This window comes from Equus caballus, chromosome 2 (genome assembly GCF_041296265.1).
Source record: "Equus caballus isolate H_3958 breed thoroughbred chromosome 2, TB-T2T, whole genome shotgun sequence".
NCBI lineage: Eukaryota > Metazoa > Chordata > Mammalia > Perissodactyla > Equidae > Equus > Equus caballus.
In genome coordinates, this window is record NC_091685.1 from 37,126,421 (window position 1) to 37,147,803 (window position 21,383).

General features: G+C 36.7%; 1 protein-coding gene across 14 annotated transcripts in view; it reads right to left on the reverse strand.

Moving 5' to 3' along the window:
• The window catches only part of SPEN (spen family transcriptional repressor), an 87,444-nt gene that overhangs the window by 20,236 nt on the left and 45,825 nt on the right, over nt 1-21,383 (reverse strand). For 13 of the 14 annotated variants that reach the window (XM_070260909.1, XM_070260906.1, XM_070260905.1 and 10 more), the window contains 3 exons: nt 8,133-8,293; nt 6,349-6,549; nt 2,495-2,646 (listed from right to left, as the gene is read on the reverse strand). In XM_070260909.1, the coding sequence (XP_070117010.1) occupies nt 2,495-2,646; nt 6,349-6,549; nt 8,133-8,293 (514 nt within the window). Of the gene's footprint in view, nt 1-2,494; nt 2,647-6,348; nt 6,550-8,132; nt 8,294-10,408; nt 10,516-21,383 lie in introns of those variants that run through there. The other variant, XM_070260915.1, reaches the window with a different exon arrangement.

Sequence of the window (21,383 nt, forward strand, 5' to 3'; positions counted from 1 at the left end):
ATTAGAACACTCATTCTATCAGTATATCTAACTGAACCAAGCCTCATGATTGATAAATATAATTAAAGAAACACTCTATAAAGGAACATCCCCATCCTTTTGAATGCTGAAAACCTGTAGTCACACCTGACACTCTGATCCTGCCTACTTAGAGGAGGTGGTGAAAAAACCTGCTTTATACATGGAAATGGTCTGGAGAAACCAGACACTTAGACGGCAAAACCTGAACTTAAACAATAATGACCTGAGCCATATCTTGCAGATTAAGTATTGTGATTATCTAAGCCTTCTTAAGGGCCACAAGCCAATAATCAAAACCTGAAACAGAGCAAAATGAGTAATGGACTTAAGGAGCTGTTTGATGAGTCCTTTAAAAAAGCGTAATTTACACTCAAAATTGTTCTAAATGATGGTAAACAGGAGCTGATTTCTATTATGCAGAATGTAATAACCCAGGAAAGCGCTATTTAAGAGACATGGTCTCCAAAGAATATTGGTGGGCAGACTCACTAAATAGGTTCTTCTGGCTATAGCATAATCTGTTATCAATAAGCAGCAGACCATTTTCCCAAAGTTGTGTGTCATTAAAATAATGACACTCAAGAACAGTTGCAAACATGCTAAGATGGTTTTCACACAGAATACTGACACGTCCACCTTATTGAGTAGCACAGCTCTTAAAACACCATAATCATTCCATTTTTAGCAACCCTGGTGATGAAAATGTATCCATGTGCCCAAATACAACTTTTTAGACTCTTCCAACATTTAAAGTATCAGCTACATTCGAATAGAACTATGTCCAAGGGGCTGGCCTGGTGGTGTAGTGGTTAAGTTTGCGTACTCTGCTTTGGTGGCCTGGGGTTTGCGGGTTTGCATCACGGGCGCAGACCTACACAAAGCTCATTAAGCCACGCTGTGTGGGGCATCGTCCTACACAGAAAATAGAGGAAGATTTGCACAGATGTTAACTCAGTGACAATCTTCCTCACCAAAAAAAAAAAAAAAAAAAAAAGTATGTCTGAAAGTTTCATCAATACATAGTCTCATGAACGCCACAGAGCAAATTAAATAGGCGATCATTGTCTAAAGACAGAAGAAGATGGAGCCCAAATATGTAAGTGAACTCCAAGTCATTCACCTAGGTAGGCAGTAGAGCTAGAATCAGAGTATATACTAGTCTCAGAAAAATAAAAGAACTTAAAAAAATCAAAATAACTGAAAAAGGAAGGTGAATGTTTTGCTAGTATATTTCTCTCTCTATATATAGCTTCTCTGTTTCTTCTTTACTACTTCTTTTTTTTCCCCCATTTTTTCTCAAGGAAGATTAGCCCTGAGCTAACATCTGCTGCCAATCCTCCTCTTTTTGCTGAGGAAGACTGGCCCTGAGCTAACATCCGTGCCCATCTTCCTCTACTTTATACGTGGGATGCCTACCACAGCAGTGCCATGTCCACACCCACGATCCGAACCGGCGAACCCCAGGCCACCGAAGCAGAATGTGCAAACTTAACTGCTGCACCACCGGGCCAGCCCTGTTTTTTCTTTACTTTCTACCAACCACTTCTATCTCTTGCTCCAGTCCCTATAAGATGAGGTTTAGATTCAGCAATAAGGACAGATAATGTTTTACTCACAAGACTAGATTATGTCGTTAAAAAAAATAAGCATCTTTTGCTTACAGCATTAAAGTATAAATAAGGATGGACAGATGAATGGACAAATGGACATACACACACACACCCCTGAAATATTAACAATAGCTGTTCTTACCCATAACATTTTTTTACTCTCCAAAGTCCCAGTATACTACAGCAGTTTCTTCATTGTTATTAATATAGAGAAAGTCTAGGAAAGACAGATGTAATTTCCCTATTTTTTCAAACACAAAACAAAATAGTATATGCCAAGGGTACAAAGCTACAACCAAATTATTGTCACTATAAACTGACTCAAGTTTTGAGTTATGGGGAACAGAAAAATCCTTCTAATCCTAATCTAACAATGACTTGCATAATACAAAAAATGATTCTAATTAAAATTTCAAAATAGAACTGAGCTTCCAGCATGATATCCACGTTAGCAATCCCTAAGGTACTTCCCATGTGCACTGTGATAACACAATAATCATACCCTAATGTGCTGCTGTTTGCTTATAAGCATGCTTTCTCTTGCAGATTTTCCTTTCAACCCACAGGACTAGAGATGTCATTAAAACAGAACTAATGGACAAAGAAAGATAAGAAAAATGGATAGGGAAATATATATGTAAACAAGATAAAGACAAATATATATTTTTACATTCACATATGAAACAGTTCTCAATGGGTTTTGCCAAATCATCTTTTAGCAGGAGTTAAAAACACACAGGGCAAATGAGAAAAATATTCATTACCCTATTTAAACATCACCTTTCCAAATATAATCTGTACTATGGTTTATGTTTTATGACAAAGATCTAATAAAACTATTTTTATTGTAAAAAGCAACATACCACAATTTCTCCAAAGCGCTGGAAGATGTTGCGAAGATCATGATAAGTAGTGGTTTTTTCAAGGTTGCCAATAAAGAGGGTTCTTGTTGCTTTAGGGTGAAATTCATCTATCCTTTCATCCAAAGGACGAAATTCATTTTCACTTTCCGTTTCTGTAAGTGGGATGCGGGCGGAGTAAAAACAGAAGAGAGTGTTGTAATATGTATTTATATTTCATGGGAAAATCTACATTTAAGAAACTAAATGTCTGAAATGTTAAGCTTCAATACTCATACAACCTGAAAAATTATACACACCTTCAGAAATAGCTGACTCTTATTAACTCCAAAGCAAAAGGGGACTACAAAGGCTAAAGAAATTTGTCCAAAAAATTAGGGAGAAGTACACTTCATTCGATCTTTAAAATAGAAAAGTGGACTGAATTTTAATCTGCTAAATTGATTTGTTTTAAAAATAGTCACTAACACAAAAACAGCTTTTAAACCCCAGCAAAAATGGTAATTATTTGAGCTTAATCTTCGGTTCCAAAATTTTTATTTATTTAATTTTTTTTTTTTTTTAAAGATTGGCACCTGAGCTAATAACTGTTGCCAATCTTCTTCTTGTTTTTCCTTTCTGCTTTTTCTCCCCAAATCCCCCAGTACATAGTCATATATTGTAGTTGTGGGTCCTTTTAGTTGTGGCACGTGGGACACCACCTCAGTGTGGCCTGATGAGCGGTGCCATGTCCTCGCCCAGGATCCGAACCAGTGAAACCCTGGGCCGCCACAGGGGAGTACACAAACTTAATCACTTGGCCATGGGGCCGGCCCCAGCTTCCATAATTTTGTAGTAAGCTCTCAATGTGGAATATAAGACTACAGTCTCAAACACACATAAAATTCAGCAGAAAATAGTCTCCAGCTTCATTATTTTACTTTTCAACATTTTATAAAATAGTTGGCATTTTATGTTTTTAATCTAATTAGCATAACCCAACTGTCTCAACACAGCAATTTTTAGATACAAGAATAATAACTGTAGGAAAATTGACTGAAGCAGCACTTCAGAAAGAGTCTAAATGACTCTAAGGTTTCTATTTCTTATGATCAAAAGCCCTGGTTTAATGTCTAATTCAATCAAAGGCTTTCTCTGAAGCTCCATTTATTACCTTGGTGCAGAGAAGGACATTCAACATTTTCTTGATAATAATTGTAATACAGATGTCAACTATACTTCAATAAAAAAATTAAAATTTAAAAAATAAAAATACAGCCTATATGTTCTTTTCTTTTTTTTTTTTTTTTTAAAGATTTTATTTTTTCCTTTTTCTCCCCAAAGCCCCCCGGTACATAGTTGTGTATTCTTCGTTGCGGGTTCTTCTAGTTGTGGCATGTGGGACGCTGCCTCAGCGTGGTCTGATGAGCAGTGCCATGTCCGCGCCCAGGATTTGAACTAACGAAACACTGGGCCGCCTGCAGTGGAGTGCGTGAACTTAACCACTCGGCCATGGGGCCAGCCCCTATGTACTCTTTTCTTAATGTAAAACAAACCCATCCAAAAAAGTTAATATTTAATCCACAGTCTGAAACAAAGTGTTTGGTGTCAGCCACTGAATATTACTGATGATGTGAACAACACTGGTATTAAAAAGACTCAACTTCTGAGCTGTTGAGTGAACTCAGCCAGAACACATCTCACTTTTGATTCCAGCTGGATAAGAGGTAATGGTAGTTCAGCTTAATCTTGCCAGTGTCATCAAAGAAAATGTACTTTCACAGAGTCAGGTGGACCCAGAAACTGCCCACGGCTCATATGCTTGTCTCTGTATTTTCGTCATATCTCATAGGGGTTTATCTCATTTCAAGCTCAACTACGTTTTCTTCAAACTAACTAACAGAGGCCACATATTTAGGAATATTTAAAAAGGAAGAAAAATGAAAAGAAAAAATAATTCAGACACATCTTGAGGTTGGAACTCCAAAAGGCAGCATCAGAAGGATAAAAAGCATGATTTGCAACCATTAAAATCTGTAACAACTTCATTTCCACCACATAGCTCAGCAAAAATTTCAAAATCAGAAATTCAGTTTAGGAAAGAAAAAAAAGAGTATATTTTCCACATGTAATCTATTTACTCTTCACGACTAGTTTAAGTCTTAATACCCCCATGTCACTGAAAAAAACTCTTCTTTCCTGCAATTTCATGTCTAGGGGCTTCTAATACGGTGCACAGGAGCAAGAAAGCACAATCTCAGAAGCCACCAGGGGTCTATCTGCAAAGCTGGGTTTCTTAGATTTGGATCTTTTTAATTCCAAGAGGTCCTTGGCCTAAGAAGCAATCAGCTCCATACATTTCAATACAAAACATTTATGACTTAACCATCCAAGAGCATAATTCCAACCAAGTCTCCATATTCAGACTCAACTGCTTTCAAATATCTCATTCCACTGGTGTTTCATGTTGTCCCATCTGGACAAAGTACCTTCAGCTTTCCTATCCTGAACTAACCAAGCTTCCCAAAATCTTCACTGGCAGGTAGTTAAAGCCCAGTGACATCCTGGGTGCTAACTAATTAGGTAAAATGCTTTTTGACAATAAAAATCTCAAGTTAGCCCTACCACTTGGAGACCAGAGGATCACCTATTGATAACGACCCTGAATTAGATCCTCACTACTTAATAATTATATATGGCTCTAAAAACCTGTATAGATTATATGACATTCTAAATATTATTCAAGTCAGTTCTGACCTATTCCAAATGTGTTAAATAAGAATTCCTGAGTTGCTCTTGGCCCAGTATAACTTAGGACAGTACATCTCAAACTTGGCAGAGGAGGGAATGTGAAGGCGTAACCTATAATTCCTTTGAAAAGATAATATTCTTTTGAATTCCTACATTTTATCATAAAATTATGCATATTGCAGTCTTCATTCTAACAACTCTGTGCCTATTTTAATACACAAATAACACTTACACGTTCTTGTCAGGGAAATTCTATTTTTTCCTCTTAATTGTCAAATAAAATGACTATTCCAAGATAAGGGGCTATGTTTACCCTATAAATTCCACTCAACATCTTAAAGTTCAATTGTCTCAGCTGCATGACGTGACTGCATAATTTTAACGTTTCTATTCATTCCTCTACAAATTTGCTCACAGGTTGCCTTAAATCAGGGGTTCCCAATCTTGAGTATTGAATTCTGAACCAGTATGCTAGGGTGGGGTCACAGAGTCTGCATTTTAATCAAGCACTGCGGGTGGTTCTGAAACAGGAGAAATACTGACCTAAGCCATGCCTGAGAAGACTTCCTGCCTTAAAATAGGTCTTATAGGTAGGTTCAAGCTAATAAAATGTCCCCTTGATATTCTCAATGGGTTGCACTCCTAAGACTTAGTCTTGTTTCTTTGTCACTTATCTTTCAGGGTCATGGAAGCTAGAATAACAGACGCAATTTATGTTGGGCATAATGGAAAGACAACAGGTCTAACTAGGATCTCAAATCAATCTAACAAGTAGTCTGTTTTCTAATTCATGATAATTCTGTTGTCATTCTCCTAGGACCTGTCTCCTTATCTCAATCAATTCAATCCTTTTGGGAAGGCAGGAATTAACAAGGGTTAGCTTAACTCTGCCTTTCAGACTCTTAAAAGTCAGCATTTCTCCCATATAGAGAAACAGAACAATCTTTACCCTCACTAACCAAAACTACATCTTTTATTAAGTTGAACAATAAATGTAACACTCTTTAAAACAGAAGACACTGGAAGAGCGCCAATAAATAAAGCTGGAATAGTGTCCACATTCAGGATAATATGCTGCCCTTTCATAAGCTGGAATACAAATTACACTCAGCTACCTTGTCTCTTACCTGGCCCTATCCACGCTGTTACTTCAATCTGCATGCCAAAGAAAAGTTTTCCTTTCGATGCAGTCAATGCTTTTTCTTGGTCCTCTTGCTGCCGAAAGAATACCAGACCGTACCTCTCTTCTGAAGCTCCATGTATCTGCACTGAAGTCACCTTTCCAAATTTCTTAAACTCATGGAAAAGGCCATCTTTAAGGCTTGTATCTAAACCCCCAAACAAAAACAAGTTGCTTATTTTTCTAATTTAGTTACAACTCAATAAGTAAGCTACTAAATCTTTAGCCTGATTTTTGACCTAAGTTTTGTTAGCATTAAAACATTACCTTTTTCAAATAAAATAACTCTAAAGAGGCATTCTGGAGACTACTGTACAATTCAGAAAATAAACTAGGTGTTAGAAGATATTACTGATTATTTGTTAGGTAAGAATGATATTATGGTTATGCAGAAAAATGCCCTTATCTTTTATAGATAAATACAAAAGTATCTTTCTTTAAGTTGGTATGAAATGATGTAACATCAGGGATTCACCTTAAAGAAAGAAAAGGCAACAAAAACAAGAAAGAAAAACTGAGACAGATAATGCAAGTGTGGCAAAATACTGATGATTTTTTAATCTGGGGTATGGTGTAAGGGGAGTTCATTTTGCTACTCCTACTTTTGGGTATGTTTAAATTTTTATAATAAAAACTTTACACAGACACACACATATGTACATATACATATATAAAGCTTTTAAAGACTTGAGAAAGTAAGCCATATTTCATATTTCTAGCTTTCCAAGAGTCATGTCAATGATAAAACTGCATGGGAAGTAGCATGTTAACATGCTAAACAACTTTAAGCCCTTTCACAGATGAATCATACCATCCGGGGGTCTTGTGTTTATTTGCTTCATTATCAAAATTAAAATAGTACAGAAAGACAAGCCAATTTTACCCCCATCCATTCCTAAATTACCAAGTAATCCAAATCAAAAGCTCATCAATATTTGTGTACAACATCTCTATTCACAAACTTGGTATGTAGATCTTACACGCTGTTTTAATAAATCAGTAATCACTGAAATACACTAAGCTAAGAAATACTTACATTGGTCTTTGCTGGTATGACCATCTACTAACAGTTGTTTACATACTCAATATGCCTAATGTAGCAGTAACAGTATATTATGGTCAACTGTCAATTAAAGATATCAGAAGTAAGGGAAAAACGACAGTATAGCTTTTAACTAGACTTTTCCATTATTCATGACTTTCCTCATTTAAAATGTTAATATTTTGAAACGGGTTTCCTATCATAATTTTATGTCCAAAGTTATTTCGCGTAACATGGGACTCCAGACCAATATAATAAATCTAACTAGAAGCAGTATTTCTACAATTTCATCATATCAAATTTCCCCTAATATCAAAATACTAAATCCAGAAAGCATGGTTTATTCAAAAGTAAACCGTGGTTTCTTTATACAACATGTACCATACAATTATTATGTGTGTGTGTATGTGTGTATATATATATATATATATATATGCATAATAATGTATACGTACATATATATGTGTATATAAGAAGTACAAATAAAATAACAGGCAATCTTTATATATATAACAACCTAGAAACTACATAAAGTTATAATACTCCTTTACTTTTTCTTACATGGCATTAAATATTAATGAACCACAAAAATAAAGCTTGTTGTCACTACAAAGTATAAAATTCAACTTGCTCAGTCTCTCATTCCCCAATAGTAGCAGAAAGGAAAATACAGTAACACAAAATTTTACCTGTAGAGCGTACTGGAAGATTCTGAACCTTGATCCCAAAACTTTTACGAGGCTCATCTTTTTCCAGGGCTGAAAGCAACTGGGAAGTGGGTGCTGGGACTGCTGCAGACTGAACTGATCGGGCTGGAGAGTCATCACTTGAGCTACTGCTAGAATCAGTGCTGCAGAAGGGCAAAGAAAATTTTTAGTGAAAAGACAAACAAAAAATAAGTAGTATATAAAACTCTTAAAATCGACAAGTGGCAACAATTAAAAGGTCTTAATTTTAGGTCTACGATTTGTGGATACCCTATCTTCTCCACATCTCGTTGATATTCCACCTTCAGAGACGGCAGAAGACAGCAAACACTGGCCTGAGAATGTAGTAGCAAAAGTAACAACATTTTGCCACCACATGCCACCTAAAGACAAATGTTTCATTCTGTGCAAAATTTGAACAAATTTTTCGAAATGAAATACTACTAGTAAATGTGATTCACTTAAGGGTAATAACAATAAAATAGTGGATATATGAGTTTTGGATTCAGGAATCTCAATTCAAATCTTGGCTCAGCTGTACAGCATGTATCCTTGGACAAGTCACTTAACCTCTTGCTAAGTCTCAGTTTCCACAACTGTAAAATGGAAATAATTTAAGAGTACCTATCTCATTAGGTTAAGAATGAAATAAAATAACCCACAGGTTTACAGAGTTTGGAATATCACAGCATTCAATAAATAAAGTGGAGCCAGCCCTGACGGCCTAATGGTTAGAGTTCAGTGCTCTCACCACTTTGGTGGCCCAGGTTTGTTTCCTGGTCGTGGAACCACACCACTCATCTGTCAGTTGCCATGCTGTGGTGGTGGCTCACACAGAAGAGTGAGAAGGATTTACAACTAGGATATATAACCATGCACTGGGACTTTGGGGAGGGAAGAAAAAAAAGAAGATGATTGGCAACAGATGTTAGCTCAGGACAAATCTTTCCCTATTAAAAAAAAAACCTAAGAAAACTAAAAATCATTTTAAAAACCAATAATAAATAAAGTGACACTCTTCTGCTGCTGCTGCTACTACTACTATACTACCTCATGGGTAAATTAATTTTTAGGAAAACATAAATATCCAAAATAATTTGCCAGGTAATTTAAATTTTTAAAGGACTAATGAAGAAATATTATGTAAGTTACTTGAGGTTTGTTAGTTTAGGCTCTTTTCTCTGTGAATAATGTTGGAAATGAGAGTCACTGAAATTGAATTTATTACTCTCTTCATTTTGTTTTTTTTCTGAGCTACCAACTATTGCCAATTTTTTTTTTTTCTGATTTTTCTCCCTAAAGCCCCCTGGTACATAGTATATACTTTAGTTGTCGGTCCTTCTGGTTGTGACATGTGGGACGCCACCTCAGCATGGCCTGACAAGCGGTGCCATGTCCACACCCAGGATCCGAACCGGCGAAAACCCTGGCTGTCGCAGCTGAGTGCATGAACTTAACCACTCGGCCACAGGGCTGGCCCCAACTCTCTTCAGTTTAATATAATCCTCAGAGTGGGAGACAGTTAGTTGAAAGATAAAGAGAAAATGTTACCAACATGGTCAGATTAAGAGAGAGATATACTGGGCCAGCCCAGTGGCGCAGTGGTTAAGTGCACTCATTCTGCTTCAGCAGCCCGGGGTTTGCCGGTTCAGATCCCGGGTGCAGACATGGCACCACTTGGCAAAAGCCATGCTGTGGTAGGCATCCCACATATAAAGTAGAGGAAGATGGGTATGGATGTTAGCTCAGGGCCAGTCTTCCTCAGAAAAAACAGGAGGATTGGTAGCAGTTAGCTCAAGGCTAATCTTCCTCAAAAAAAGAGAGAGACTTAAACAAGTTTATTATGCCTGAGAACTATGTGAGAAACATAAAATTCTCTTTTCAGGACTGGATGTGGAAGATTGGATTTGTGTGTTTTAAGTTCTTTTATAATATCCTCAAATAAATTAATAAAAAGCTATTTTATAGGTTCTGCTATTTACAGGTTTCTGAAATTTTACTTCATACTCTACCCTCCTTGTTGTGGAAGCTTTATCCTTTAAGCAAATAACTCCAGGGGGTTAATCCACCTTAAGCACATTCACCAGAGGAAAGACCCAGATAGTTGCTAAGACGACAGCTCTCACATCCAAGACAATCTCTAAACCAGCTAGATGGATAAGTCCAACCCTAAGATCTGAGATAAATTTGCTATTGATTTTTAAAAAGTAAAGACATAAATACTATAAGAAAACAGACTGCCATAACTAAGAACTTACACAGCATTTTTATTTAGCTCTCATGGGCTAAGGCAAAAGATGAAAACTTCACTGGCTTATCACAGCTTTCTGCAGTTTGAAACATAGGGAAATAAACCTATGCCAGTAAGACCTAAAAAAGAGATATCTAAGTTACAAAATACGAACTACTAGGGATAAAAGCCTCGCAACAGAACTACAAGTCCTCATTGCCACGCCTCCTATAAATGACTGGGCTTCAGTCTTTCCATCCATAAAAAGAAATTTTTCTCTAGATCATTCAGAAAAAGCAGTGTTACTAGTAATAAGTGAATAGGATACTATATTTTCATTCAAATTAAGGGTTAACAAAATTAATCTTTTATTTTTAGCACAGAAGGAAAAAAAGTCTATCATATGTGTTAAAGTACTCCAAGCAACACAAGATTATTCACAAGGCCACTAGATGACTACAGTATAGAAAATGTTACATGATTTATCAACTTAATTCCAATGAATCATAAAATAACCAGTAAGGAAAATCCTTTAACTACAATACTATGTAACACTAATATTATATACACCAAAATTCCTGAGCAATAAAGGGTAAAGAAGTAAACAAATATGGGCAAGAGTAGAATTTCTGGCTACCGAAATAATTAATGAGGCAGCAAAAAGAAAGTTCTGTGTAAGTCTGTATTATAAAAATGAACAGAAAGATGATCAATCAACGCTAACTATGATTTTAAAGTACAAAATAGTGACAGAAATTAGACTTGTTCTAAGCGTCATCACACACTTGGTGAATTCCCTGCTACCACGCCAATTTTAAAACAATGTAGAATCTAACTGGGAAAATTATCTGCTGACTAATTTAAAGTAATAACTAGAAAGGGGGAAAGGTGAATTATAAAATGATACAACTTTTGAGGTCACATTTTGATATGCTAACCCTAAACTGCAATGTACATTTCCAGTAGAGTCTATTAAACATACTATGAATTTTAAAATCCTAAGTCAAAATGAGGTCACAAATTTAGACCCCCTCAAATACTTTTCAGTCCTACAAAATGGCAGAAAGCCCAAATGTCCAGAATATGTGTCAATTTTAATATTAAAAATTCTTATTTTCATAATTTTGTTACAAGAGTCACAACAGTTCATCGAACCATATAATATATAGTATTTAGCTGTTTCTTAAAAGCCAAAAGTACTTAACCAGAAGCTGTTCCAATCTAAATTGTCTTCAAGAAGCAGTAACGATGGTACATCTGCTAACAGTTTTAGGAAAGGAGACTTTAAATTTACCTGCCACATCAATATCACATTTTCAATGCCAATTAAAAGTCTAAATGGTAACGAACTTGAGAGAAATATAATTTAAAAGAAGTCTAGTTATACTTTTCCTAAGCACATAGGACAATTAAGGCTGAAGTACTTCTTATGTGTCCTTATAATTTTTGATTAAAATTAGTAGGAAAACTAAGAAGCAGATCTGATCAAAATTTGCCTAATTGAGAAACATAAGAATAAGCAACTGCTTACAAAACTCTTGTTAAACAAACAGAACATGGGATGCCAGGATTCTCTTAAACCAAATTATCACGTCAAATAATCAACTATCCCTGTTTCTACAGGCATTTTATACACAGAACTATCCGAAGTATTTGACTCTTAACACTGAAAATGTCAATGGGTAGGCACTGGATGTACTATTTGTAAGATGACTCAGGGCTAAACTTGTTCAGACACAAGAGTAACATCCAAGGACTGACTTCTGCATCCATTTCCCTATATTATCTGTAAACATTTGATTATAATAAATATGCATCTATGTCATTTTTTTTAAAGCTAGAAGATTAAAAAACATTTAACTGGGGCCAGCCTGGTGGCCAAGTGGCTAAGGTTGCGCGCTCTGCTCCAGCAGCCCAGGGTTTCACCAGTTCGAATCCTGGGCCTGGACATGGCACTGCTCAGCAAGCCATGCTGAGGTGGCACCCCACATGCCACAACTAGAAGGACCTACAACCAAAAAATACACAACTATGTACTGGGGGGCTTTGGGAGAAAAGGGGAAAAAAATTAAAAAAAAAAAAGCATTTAACCAAATTAAGAGACAAAAATCTGGCATAAAGGGATTTTTTTTTTAAAAAAGAAGCAATTAAAGCAACTAGAAAATTTTGCAATTAGAAGTTAAGAGGGCCCATTTGTTAAGAGCAGATTTAATCTCAAGTGACAATTTTCCAACAATCTCTATTCTCTTCCACCAGGAGCTAATAATTTCTTCTCTCTACATAATCAATATATATGAGTCAAAAGGGAAAAGACGCAAAATGCAGATTTTCCACCAGACTTGGGCAATTCAAAATGTGCCCACTGTCCTCGATGCTTCCATCAAATGAGGAGGATTATCATCTAATTTCTTAAATGAAATGTATCCTCACATTAGATAATAAACTGTCTATAACCAATTTTTTACAGGTCCAAATTTTCAAGACGATCATATCTTCTTAGTGCAGGAGTTCTTTAAATGTGGTCTGAGGACCTGTGCGGGCCCCCAAGATCCTTTTAGGGGGTCGGGAAGGTCTTCCCTATTTCCATTATATATCTGTGTGAGACCAGATTTTCTTCATATACTTCACACAAAAAACTCATAATCACAGTTTGAATACAGATGTAGTTATGAAAATCTAGCTATCTTATTAAGCCAGACACTAAAGAGATTTGCAAAAAGATAAAACAATGCCCCACATCTCACTATTTTTTGCTTTAAAAAAGCTATGTCATACCAGTTAAAGATCTAAAATTACAACTGACTAGAGAGGTTCCTCCCCAGAAGCAGACAACATCTTGAGGCAGATGGCTCTCCCAAGATCATGGATGAAGATCTTCACCTCCAGTATGAAACCTTTATTCCTTTTGTGTTTTCGCTACTTGCTTTTTTTCTCTGTTAATGCACAGGAAGACAATGCTTCTTAACTCTGCAACTGTCGCTAAACCTACCACTAAGGCCATAGCTGCACAACCAGAGACCCTAGAATGTCTTGCTAAGGCGGTTTTATTTTTTTAATTATTTTTTATTTTCCTTTTTCTTCCCAAAGCCCCCCGGTACATAGTTGTGTATTTTTTTTAGTTGTGGCATGTGGGATGCTGCCTCAGCATGGCTTGATGAGTGGTGCCATGTCCGCGCCCAGGATTCAGACAGGTGAAACCCTGGGCCGCTGCCGCCACCGGAGAAGAGGAACATGCAAACTTAACCACTCAGCTACGGGGCCGGCCCCGCTAAGGTGGTTCTAGATAACATAATTGCTTAAGATTACTTATTGGCTGAACAAGCCATAAGTCTATGCCATAGCAAATACTTCCTGCTGGACTTGGATCAGCAGCTCTGATATTGTACCAAATACAAGAAATTAACAAACAAGCCTCTTGGCTAAACCAGGTTGATACCCCTTCAGGTACATTTTTTTATTTTATTGGTTTGGTTCATAGGGGGCCCTGACTAAGGAGCATACTTTTCAGTCTCTTGGTATTAGCCAACTGATAGCCACATTGTAGTCTCCCTGGTGGGCTATGCTCTTTCAAATCTTAAATTCACGTTTGCAGCCATCAGCAGGACATCAGATGGTCTCACCGCACTTGGAGAAACAGAAACAAGATGAACAGCAAAAATAATTCTTCCACAGACCGACATCATAACCTATGAGTTTCACGACAAGACAAGAACAAGACAACAACCTGATGGTGACCAAGAGTGGCACTAGTACCAAATTTCTGGTTAACGTCTCAGTATGAGAGGATGACCAAAAGAGAAGAGTTGATAAATTAATTAAACAGGGAGGCCATTAGACTGAGGGTGGTTCTCATACCTTAGCAGCCTACCTAAGGAAAGCAAAAGCTAAGCCTGTAAATGCCTCAAGGTTAAGAAATCAAACCTAAAGACAACCAGTTATCAACAGCCAATTAGGCTTTTCCAAATAAGGCAAACGCTTAAGCTATAAGTGATCAAATAATTTCCTTGTTTTGCTTTTGCCTTTTCTCTATAAACTTCCCCTAGTTCTTGTTGGTGGAGTGCTCCTAACCACTTCCGGTTTGGCACTGCCCATTCAAGTCGATTTTTGCTAAAACAAACTATTAAAATTAAAACAGAGTTATGTCAAATAAATTAATTAATAAAAAATTCAAATTAAAAGTCTTAATTTCTAATATGGCAAATGTTAATAGACATTACCTACAATAAACAAAAACTAATTCAAGAATGTTTAAAAGGGTCCTGCGCCCAGAAAGTTAAAAGAAAAACACTAGTTTAGTAGACAGTCTTATGTGATCCCAATTCCATTTTTAACTCTACCACTTCTGATGTAATCTGAATTAAGTCTTTGTTTTTTATAAGAAAAAGAGGAAGGAAATACTCAAATGTGTGGTCTAGTAAGGTACCTCATTTTGCCTCTCTAAACTTTAATTTCCCTAGTGGGTTACCAGACCTCATGACCTTCAAAGTCTTGCTAACTGTAGGGTTCTATGATTCTCCACCTACCTCCAACCTTCCATCTCTGATAACTCCTAAACACCTACAGGATCAAGTCCACATTCTTAAACAAGGGAAAGAGGATCCTTTACAACCTTTTTTTCCTGATTAGATATATAAGTCCTTGGTTAAATTACTTCTTTAAACCTTAATTTTCTTGTACAGACATGGACAATGACATTTTGGTCAACAATGTACTGCATATACGACGGTGGTCACATAAGATTAGTAGTATCAGATAGCCTAGGTGTGTAGTAGGTTTTACCATCTTTGTGTAAAAACACTCTATGTTTGCAGGACAAAATCGTCTTAACGATGCATTTCTCAGGAGTATCCTCCCTCCCCGCCGCCACCCAAGCAACTCATGACTATGTAAATGGTGATAATACCTACCATATGTGAGGAGCAGAGGTGAGGATTTATTGAGTTAACCATTATAAAGTGCTTAGCACTCTGCCAAGCATATAGCAAGCATATGAGAGCTCTCATCCATACCCATTCCTGTTGAAGGGACCCTCCTTGACTGCCCTGCCTTCAAGGATTAGCTCCAAAGTTAACCTTCTGCTCTGTAGCTGTTTGACTCCACCCCACAGCATTCACTGGTCTCTTAATTGTGTATTTCTAAGCCTCTTTTACTACAATGTCTATCTCAAATCCCTTCACTCCGTATTGTAACTACTCATTTACTAGCCTCTTGAAAGTCCAATACTAGATTCATCTTTGTAAACACAGAGCCTAGTATGGTGCCCGATATGTAAGGGATGTACCTCCAAGAAATTACTGATTTGAATTGTGTATGCAATTGAAATTAATGCCTAGGAAAATACACCAAGCTCAGTAAAAAGAAGGTATTAACTAAACTCGGTATCTAAGAGTGAAATGAAAATTTCTGATAAAATGTTACTTTGTTGCAGACTGCAAAGTATTTCTTCTTTAAAGTTTCATTAATTATTCAAGAAAAATAATGGCTGTTCTAAGGTTCTAGAACTTGAACTGACACATATTAATAACCTGACTGAAAAATCACTGATATCTGTAAAAACAAAAATGCCTCATAGATCCCATTATCTAGAACTTTGTGGAAGATGATTTTTAAAAATATACATTTTCTGGGATGAAAGTAAAAGCACAATTAAAACAATCACAAAAACATGTTTTAAACGTCTAACAAAGTCCAGAGACTTTGGATGCACTATTCTATTTCATTCACAAATCCTATAATTATGAATATCTACATCAGTGGCTCTCACTGAGGGAGATTTTGACCCCCAAGGGACATCTGTGGTTGTCACAACTGTGAGTGGGGTGAGGCTTACTGCCATCTAGTGAGTAGAGGGGAGGGGTACTGCTGCATCTTACAGTGCATAGGACAGCCCTCACAACAAAGCATTATCTGGCCTCAGATGTGAATAGTGCCAAAGTTGACAAACTCTGCTACATTATTTCTCTGTCTGCTTTCCCTTTTCCTGAAAAATCTAACATGCTAATTTTAAGCTGCAATTCAAACGTGATCCTTAAATTGACTATTCTTATTACTAACAAATCATTTCATAAATCATCTTTCAATAACCCGAAACTTAGAGGACAAAAAAGTGAAGAATAAAGGTCAACTTCTGAAAACCAGACTATTCAAGAGGAAGACGGGATCCGAAATATCCTGGTGTGACTCAACTTTGGAAACTACGATAAAAAGGGAAACCGCAAATAGCTTTTTACAACACGTGCTTGGCCATGTCAATAATAGGTCAAAGTACCTGTAGACAAAACTGTTTCATCATTTTAAACAAATGATGAGTGGAATATACAGTACTGCTACCCCTATTCTAGTAAGGTTTACATCAATGAAAACTATTCCATTCAAATTAAAATGATTTCTTAGCTCAATAGCTTTCTTTACCCTCAAACTAGGGATTTAAGGTGGTAGTTTAGTATCACAATTAGATTTTTCCTCACCAAAGAACCATGTCCAGGAGAAATTAGTAAAACTTCTATTTTGCATAAAAAGCTTAATGGGTATTTTGTTTTATAACTTTAAGACACTTTAAATTTGCCTTTAAAAATGACGATGTAACTCAACAGCAGAAAAACCACCAACCAGATGCAAAAATGGGCACCTCTGAAATTAAACAGTTATTTTCCCAAAGATATACAAATGGCCAAAAAGCACATGAAAAGATACTCCACATGACTAAACATTAGAGAAATTCCAATCAAAACTGCAAAAAGCTACCATTTCGCACTCATTAGAATGGCTATTATCAAAAAACAGAATAAAACAAGTGTTGGCAAGGATGTAAAGAAACTGGAACCCTTGTGCACTGCTGGTGGGGAGGTAAAATGATGTAGACGCTGTGGAAAACGGTATGGCAGTTCCTCTGAAACAGAATTCCCATATGATTCAGCAATTCCATTTCCGGGTATACAGTCATCCCTCAGTATCTGGGGAGGATTGGTTGCAAGACTCCCTGCCCAGGATACCAAAATCCAGGGATGTTCAAATCCCTTATACAAAGTGGAGTAGTATATGCATATAACCTACACATATACTTTAAATCATCTCTAGATTACTTATAATACCTAATATGATGTAAAATGCTATGTAAATAGCTGTTATACCGTTATTGTTTAGGAAATAATGACGAGGAAAAAAATGTCTGTACACGATCAGTACAGAGACAACCACTGTAGGCCTTTCCATCTGCAGTCGGTGCAGAACTCTCCGATACGGAGGGCCAACTGTATCACTAAAAGAACCGAAAGCAGGGACATGAACAGACAGTTGTACATCCACATTCACAGCATGAATTAATAACCAAAAACTGAAGCAATCAAGTATCCATCAACAGATGACTGGATAAACAAAATACGGTATCTACATACAATGGAATGTTATTCAGCCTTTAAGAGGAAGGAAATTGTGACATACGCTACAAGTTGGATGAAACTTTAAGACGTTATGCTAAGTGACATAAGCCAGTTACAAAAAGCCAACTATTGCATGATTCAACTTATGTGAGGTAACTAGAGTAGTCAAAATCATAGAGACAGAAAGGTGGTTGCCAGGGGCTGGGGAGGAGGAGAAGGGGGAGTTGTTGCTTAATGTACATGGAGTGTCAGTTTGGAAAGATGAAAAGGCTCTAGAGATGGCTGGTGGTGATAGCTGCACAACAATGTGAATGTTAAAATCACTGAACTGTATACTTAAAAACGGTTAAAGTGATAAATTTTATGTTATTTTACCACACACACACACACAAAGATGACCTAAGAAGTAAAATACAAAGTGAGCAGTTCTTCTCTTTGCTCCTTAGAAAAAGATGAGATTCCAAACCAGTGGACCTAACAGGCTATCTGCTGCTTTTTGTCAAAAAAGCTCTGCTGAATCAAGGGTCTTACAACCTGGTTTATCCAGGTAAAGTTCCTCAGAAATGATTTTAGAGAAATGAGTCAGCTCTAACTGGTGATACTGCAACTACTGCAAAAGAAACAAGGAAAACACTGTTAAGACAACTGTATAAATGATCAATTAAGCTCTTTAGAGTCAAAGGTAATAAGAAGTTGTCTAAATTCTTTAAATTTAGGGTACTCATTAAGAAAAACTAGGAACCGACCCAGTGGCTGAGTGGTTAAGTTGGCGCACTCCAGTTCAGCGGCCCTGAATTTTGCCAGTTCAGATCCCAGGCACAGACACAGCACCACCGCTCATCAGGCCAGGCTGAGGCGGCGTCCCACAGAGCACAACCAGAGGCACTCACAACTAGAATCTACAACTATATACTGGGGGTGCTCTGGGGAGAAGGAGGAGGGAAAAAAAAGCAGCAGCAGCTTGGCAACAGGTGCCAATCTTGAAAAAGAAAAGAAAAACTGTATTGATACATTAAAGAATGAAAACGCATTTTTATTATGGAACCAATACTTTAATTTTGTTTTGGCCCACAGATTTCTTCTATCATTGGAAACTACAAAGACTTCTAATGGGAAAAGATCTAATTTTTTAAAAAGATAATGATTAACTGAATTGGAGCGAAAATGACAAAAAAGGAAAGCTTTCTCTTAGTAGACAAAGGTAGAGGCAGAAAGAGAACCAGAATCCACTGACAGTCATTTTTCTTTTTACTGCAATCAGCTTTTACTGCTGATATAAAAAATGAATAATTTATTTCCTAAGGATTTCTTAGTAGAAAATCTAGACCTCAGAAATTAACTTTTCTTGAGTTCTAGTTTCATCTAGCCTTTACCTATGAGCATCTATAAATATCAAGCATGTCTAAACCTTAGATAGGTACTGGCTCCACTTTATAGGTAGGTAAGATTAAGACAATATAAACCTATTTATTGTTCATGGTCATTAAAGTAGTGGTAAATTCAACCACAACTACTAAAATAACTGGTTTTATTTCTCTTCCTAGTCTTAAATCCAAAAGTTTACATAAATGAGAGAAAAAACAAAATCATTAAAAACTACTTTTTAAAGAATGCCTTATTTTGGCAGGAAGTAATGTTTAAAATGGAGGTTAAACATGCTATATGTGGTAGCTTTCTCACAAAAGATTAAGAACAAGTAACCGTGGGGTGGGATGCAATTACAGCTGCAGTTAATGTTATAAAGCTCACTACTGTCTTTAGGTGAGGTTAAATAAAAGGAATATGCAAGCAGGGAATTACAGGATGACTGCCGGATAAATAAAGCTTACCCAAAAAACCCTGAAGGAATATTATTCAGTCTTAAAGAAGGAAGGAAATTCTGACATTTGCTACAACACGGATAACCTTTAAAACATTATGCTAAGTGAAATAAGCCAAATGCAAAAGGACTAATATCAGATGATTCCATTTATCTGTGGTACCTGGAGTATTTAATTCATAAAGATAGAAAATAGAAGGGTGGTTACCAGGGACTGGGTGAGAGAAGAAGGGGAAGTTCCTGTTCAATTGCTACAGAGTTTCACTCTGGGAAGATGAAAAAGTTCTAGAGAGGCATACACTGCTGGTGGGAATGCAAACTGGTGCAGCCACTATAGAAAACAGTATGGAGATTTCTCAAAAAATTAAAAATAGAAATACCATATGACCCAGCCATCGCACTACTGGGTATCTATCCAAAGAACTTGAAATCAGCAATTCCAAAAGTCCCACACACCCGTAAGTTCATTGCAGCATTATTTACAATAGCCGAGACGTGGAAGCAACCTAAGTGCCCATCAACTGATGACTGGATAAAGAAGATATGGTATATATGTACAATGGAATACTACTCAGTCATCAAAAAGAATAAAATCGTCCCATTCACAACATGGATGGACTTTGAGGGTAATATGTTAAGTGAAATGAGCCAGACAGAGAAAGACAATCTCTGTACAACTCCACTCATACGAGGAAGTTAAACACGTAGACAAAGAGAACAGATTAGTGGCTACCAGGGGAAAGGGGGGAGGGTGGGCACAAAGGGTGAAGTGGTGCACCTACAACACAACTGACAAACAATAATGTACAACTGAAATTTCACAAGGTTGTAAACTATCCTAATCTCAAGGAAAATTTTAAAAAAGTTCTGGAGAGGATTGATAGTAATGACAACAATTTTTCTAATAACAGCAAAAATGGAAAGAGGCTATGCTCGTATTAATCTATTACTAAGAAGCATGTGGCTTATTTTCTGGTGGGCTTTAAGGGGGCCTAAAATTCCCTAGTTAACTTTAAGAACTGTAAGATGATGGACTAGCAGAGACCTAGTCACCAAGTGCTGCTTACCATTTTATGTTCAGATTTTTGAGGAGGCAGATACATGATCAGATTCTGCTACAGATTCTGCTAAGGACAAAACTCATAGTGGGTAAAGTGAAAAAAATATTTTTCTAAGTATTCTCACTCTATCCAAAACAACCTTGGCCCTAGAGTACACTTTTAGCTTAAATTCCAAAGAGCGTGGGCCCACAAACTCATGGCATTCTTGGCAATCTCTTAAAACTCAGAAAACCCGCTACTCAAGTAACTCAAAACAAAAAGGATCAAACATACATGCTCTGTGACAGTAATAAGCAGATATAACGTGTCTGCCTAAGGAACAAAAAATCCTTCTGCATGGCAACAAAGCCACATCATGGGATGCTTTATTCAAGAGACAGACTGAAGAGAAATCTAAATTGCCAATTATTAAACAATGGGATTTTCTCCTTCCCTTAACTGTACACAGTATAGAAAACCAGATATATTTCTTGTATGGACAACTAAAATGTTTCAAAAGGCATAAACCAAGAAAGCGTACAGATTGAGTGAAACTGTGCTTTTTTTATTCCAAATGGTTACACACAACTGCTGGAGACTTTACCAAAACAAAATTAAATTTGAACCTTGGGTTTTGCCTTTTTCCAATTTAACTTGAGTACTAATTACATCTCCTACCTATCCAGAATAAAGAAGAAGTTTGCTACTTCCCACTTTTGAACTTTCAAAGCAGTTCCAGACCCAAGAGGTTAGAAGGAAACCTAA